At 49.1% G+C, this 5,103-nt stretch overlaps 1 protein-coding gene across 1 annotated transcript in view; it reads left to right on the top strand.

Annotated features, from left to right (window-relative positions):
- Positions 1-47: 47 nt before the first annotated feature.
- HPS4 (HPS4 biogenesis of lysosomal organelles complex 3 subunit 2) overlaps positions 48-5,103 on the top strand; it is a 41,278-nt gene continuing 36,222 nt past the window's right edge. Inside the window, exons 1-3 of the mRNA XM_027771586.1 lie at positions 48-188; positions 1,595-2,108; positions 4,859-4,949. Of these exons, the coding sequence (XP_027627387.1) occupies positions 2,068-2,108; positions 4,859-4,949 (132 nt within the window). The 5' untranslated portion in view covers positions 48-188; positions 1,595-2,067. The remainder of the gene's footprint in view (positions 189-1,594; positions 2,109-4,858; positions 4,950-5,103) is intronic.

Genomic DNA, 5,103 nt, shown 5'->3' with positions numbered 1-5,103 from the left:
CACGGCGTTCTCCGTGAGCGGCGCGCGTCGGGTTCAGCGGATGGTAGGCGGGGCGGCGCGGCGCGGCGCGTGACCTGGGTTCTTTCCGCCGCGCGCGCCCGTGTTGGGCTGGAGTGTCCCTCGCCCGCCGCCACCCACATCCCGAGTGCAGAGTCCCGAACCCGAGCACGGGCTGCCTGGCTACTCCGGTGGGTGGGTGGCGCTCGGAAGCGCGGGGACCCCGAGGGGCGGGCCCCGCTTGACCCCCGGTGTTTGCCCACCGTTTCCCGGTCTCCAGACTTGGCAGAGCAGTTCTGCGGTTACCGATCGCTTCCTGAGCCTCGGGGGCTGGACTGGCAGCTTCCGGGCCCTTCTCACCCATTAGCGCCCCTTCTCACCCATTTCCAGCCCCGCTGACCACCTGAGGCCACTTCCTGTACCAATACCACCACCCCCTGGCCGTTGCCGGCCACTTCTTACTTCCAACCTGCCAGAGCCTTCTCTGGTCACATCCCGACCGACCTGTCTCTGCACCAGGACCATTACTGGTCTCTGCTGGACCTTTCCGAGATAAGAGTGGACCTTGGCAGTGTAGGGCCTAGTCTTCGGGGAACAAGGAATAGCGGGTTTCGGGCCGCTGTCTTAGGTTCCAGGACCTGAGATGCCCCCTCCACAGGCACCCACTTATTCTCCATGGACTGCAAACGAGCGTGATCCTGTGGTGGGGGCCTTCCCCAAGATATCCTGAGCTCAGTAAAGAGAGAGTTTACACAGGCCATCGAAGATGCAGTGGGGTCCCCTGTAGGGACTTCTGTCCCAAAGAAACCTTAACAAATTGTGTTGTTTCCACAGATGGCAAAATGGTGAGCAAGCACTTGAGTGTGTTACTGGGGACAGAAGCTTGGAGAAAGTGATAATAGCAATACAGTTTTGAAGTCCCCAAAGTCATCACACGGAAGGATTAGACCTTTTTTTCCTGGAGAGTGTTATCCAGACCAGTGAGTGCCGGTTACTAGGAGCCAGATTTTAGTTAGGTGGAAGGAAGGATAAACTTAACTTAGTGAACCACCTGTCTCTGGAAGAGTAGGCCAAAGGCAGTCAGGGTAGTTTTGGGGAAAGAATGTAAGAGGAGGGAGGAGGATTGGAGTGTATGATGCCAGGATCCCTTCTGACTCTGAAATTGTATATACTGAGTCGCCTTTCTATCATGTGCATTTGAAAGCCTCTTGAAAAAGTTCTTTTGTTTTTTGAAAACTTGCCCACCTCTGGAATTCTACATGTTCTGATTACTTTTGAGCTGTCAAAGTGACGGTTCCTTAATTTTGAGTTCCATTATTACTCCAGCTGCTTAATTTGTATTGCTTACTCCTTCACTAAGCCCAAGTCATTTTTACACTAATTATTTGAGATAAATATATCAGTGGTTTGCTTTCCATAACTGTTCAGACAACTAAGGCACTTTCTCTGAAGTCTCTGCTCCCCTCCCTTTTAGATTTTGAAACATGATTTTCACTGTTTTCGAAAGCTCCTTTAAATATACCATTTGTTTAACCCTGCTGGGTCACATGCTCTCTCGTGGGTTTCAGAAATAATCTATTCCTTGTGTTTATTGCAGAACGAAGGTGCTGCTGTTTGAACTGGAAGCTTCAAAAGTTGTAAAAGAACCTTCAGGATGACTTTGAACTAGATGAGCTAAAAACCCCTTCAGAGTGCTGTTTCCAGCATGTTTCTATCCTGTCGGGCTTTCCTGGAGAGGGACTTCAAGAGGCCGTTCTGCAAACAGTTCCACTGATGCTCATGGAACCGGACTAGAGGGTTTGACTTTGCTGCTAGAATTCTCTTGCTTGATGGTCTTCTCTGCCAGAGTTCTGAGAGGTGTAGAGATATTCATGGATTCAGAGAGCCTGCAAGCAAGGGAAGTAGCACTTTCATGCTGAATGAAAACCAAGCAAGTGGAACTGAGAACACTTCAACCTACAGCATTTCGATTCTTTGCACTGGGTGACAGAAGGACTGTCACAGCTCAGGGGAAAAGGGATACTGCAAAAGAAAACCCAAAGGAAGAGCATGAGGGTGACTGGAAATTAAATGGCTGCCTCCACCTCCCCAGAGACAAAGGCAGCCTCTTGGTGAGTAGCCAGGCCTACAGGGTTTAGATCTTGCCAGGCAGCCAGATGGATCTCTGGGGTTAATGGAAAAACCTCAGCTATGTTTTTTTTTTTTTTTTTTTTTTTTAAGTTTTTGGTGTAGGATGTATGTATTTGCCAGAGGGAGACAAAGAGGGAAATTAAGAAATCACTCCCCAGGGAGGATGGCCATGGTGCAGTCCCTTCTCTTTCAGTCACCTCTTGGGATTTTGGGAATACACACACATGTGTTTGGCATGATTCTCAAGTCGCTAGGAATTGGACTTGAACTGTGAAGCTGGCCATGTGGGATCCAGTGCCTTAACCTCCATATGACCTGCTGGCCCTGTCCTAAATTTTTTTTTTTAATTGCTGTATGGTGCAGGGATTTGCCAGAGGGAGACAGTGGTGGTGGGACACACTTGCTGATGGGGGTGGTCACACTGCAATTCCTTCCCCTCCATTTCTCCATCCTGTTGGGACTTGGGGCGTGCATGCACATGTACCCACTGCGTTTCTCAAGCTGTCAGGGCTGGGATTCAAGAAGCAGTTGGCTTTGTGGGATCTGGCTCTCTTAACCGTTAGGCTAGAAGGCCAACTATGTCTCAATTGTTGTTGTTGTTTGTTTATTTTTTCTGAGAGGGAAGAGACACCTTCAACAGGGTCCTCCTGCCTCGGTCCAACCCCAGCCTCAGTCTGCCCATATCACGGGTACTTCCTGTGTGTGCAGGGAGACCTTGGAGTACAAACCTGAGACCATCCCGGGTGGGCCCAGCCTTGCAGGGCATTGTGTTACTGCCATGCCACTGCAGCTAGCCCAAGTCTTGGCTTTGTTTAAAAAAAGCCAGTTTTCTTCAAGCAGCCAAATGAAGTGTATGAGCCATTTCTCTCCAAAGCTAATATGCTTTAACCTTGCAAGCCTCTGGCAGTGTTTGAACGAATCCGGCATTGCTGGCAGATTGTAAAAATGATAGCAGGTCTTGCAGCTGGCTTGATACTAAGGAAGGCGTTGTAGTCTTCACTTTGGAGAGACTGGGGTGGTTGCAGTTGAGAATGACACCATGGGAAGGGACTGGGCCACTCTGGCTTTGGAGGGGTCTTACACAGTGTCTACTTCCAACTCCATTCCCATCTCAAGCCCAAATGGGTTAATCCTTTCTGATCATTTGGTTCAGCAGACATTAATCAGAGAGATGAAAGTGAAAAAGGCATGGTTTAACTAGAATTAGCGAGATTTAGTGACTGAGTCAGTGCATGGAAGTCAAAAAGGATGGAATGGTTCAGAATGACACCCCAGTGTTTATGTTTGTGCCAGGAAGGTCAGGGTTGTTTTCACTCGCAGGCAGTGTGGAGGGTGGTGGGGGTTCCGAGCGGGCTTTGAAATGTCGTTCAGGCTTTTCCACATGGGCTTACCCGCAGCCAGTTGCACGTCTGTCCCTAGAACTCGGAAAAGGAGACCACACTGCAGACAGCATTGGTGCTTGTCATGGGATGATGAGGTGGGAGCCAGAGAGGGAGGCCCAGAAGAAGGCATAGATGCAGAGAGGAATGCTGGGGACAGAGCAGTCACATTGTCTGTTACGGGCTGATAAACATGCTGTCAGAGACTTAGACGTAAAACACAGAGGCCCAGCTTGGATGTCCTCCAGGTTGATATTTTGGGTCTTGATCACACCGGTAAGTGCAAACTTAATTCCTTCACCCTTTGCTTATGGTAAGTCATCAGGGCAGGGCCCTGTGGTTGAGTTTGGTGGGTCTCTAAGCCGAGGGAATGAGACCAGAGCGAGAGAGAAGCTTGTAAGAATATTTTAAAATTACAATTACATGGAGGGTAGATTGTAAGAGTCTTTGGGGATGGGAGCAATTTGCTTAGTGGATAAGAGAGCCAGAGTCCACATGGCTGAGGTTTGCAGATTGAGTCCTGCCCCTGCAGCTTGAAAAACATTTACTGGGTTCATAAGCCTTTGTACCCCAAATTCCAACGAGATGGAGAAAGGAAAGAGAAGGGATTGTAGTATGACCAGATCCCATTTAGGGGTGCTTTCTTCCTTTCCCCGTCTGTTTCTTTTCTTTAGGGAAGAACAGAGGGTTTTAGAAATTCAGAAGAAAGACATTCCTCTGGGCCAAGTAGAAGGTCCATAAGGAAATGTGTCTGAGTGGTACTTAGAGGCCTGGCAAGGTTTCGATCGGCTTAAACTCTCATAGGCCCGTTTCCCACTGCTTCATGGACTCACTGTCCTGAATTCAAATTCCGAGTTTGCTGGGCAGTGGAGAGCGTGCTGTGGGCCCCCAGAGAGGGACATTTATTAACGGACTGCCTGAGTTCCTGGCAGAGGGCTTTCTGGAGATCCTAGCACTGTGCAGTTGTGAGGAGTGCCTCTGAGAGGCCCCTAACTTAGTTTATCAGCCTTAAAGGACAGCATAGCAGACCATGTGGCTGGCTAGTTAAGGGTCAGTGTTTCAAGGAAAAGCTGTCATTGTCGCCACTCCGTTTTTTCCTGTCGCTACTCATGTCTCTTCAGGCAGATGGCCTGACGGCTGGAGGGAGGCATATTTTTAGTCTGAGTCTCCTGCACTTATGGAGTGGTTTTATCTATTTGTAGCGACTGGCTTCTTCCTCCTCCAGGGCCACCAGAAGGCTTTCAGACACTGAGTAACAAGCCCTCCTCAGGCAGGGAAATCAGAAGCTGTGTTTTAAAATGCACTGATCGCGGGATAAAAGGAAACATGGCCCCATTCTGTTCTCTTGCCAGGTGGAATTATTTTTTTCTTTATGACGGTTCCAAGGTAAAGGAAGAAGGAGATCCAACCAGAGCCGGCATTTGTTACTTTTATCCCTCCCAGGTAAGCCACCCCGCGTTCAATTTCTCGTTCAGTGGGGAGCCCGCTGCCTCTAAACGGGCACTTTTCAAAAGCACCAGAAGGGATTAGGACCGTTTTCTTTGGACCGTTTCTACCATCTTTTTTTTTTTTTTTTTTTTTTTTTGTGGTTTCTCTA

This window comes from Tupaia chinensis, unplaced genomic scaffold (genome assembly GCF_000334495.1).
Source record: "Tupaia chinensis unplaced genomic scaffold, TupChi_1.0 Scaffold000226_1, whole genome shotgun sequence".
NCBI classification, from domain to species: Eukaryota; Metazoa; Chordata; class Mammalia; order Scandentia; family Tupaiidae; genus Tupaia; species Tupaia belangeri.
Note: the sequence above shows the minus strand (reverse complement) of the source record. Positions and strands in the feature narration are given on the sequence as shown.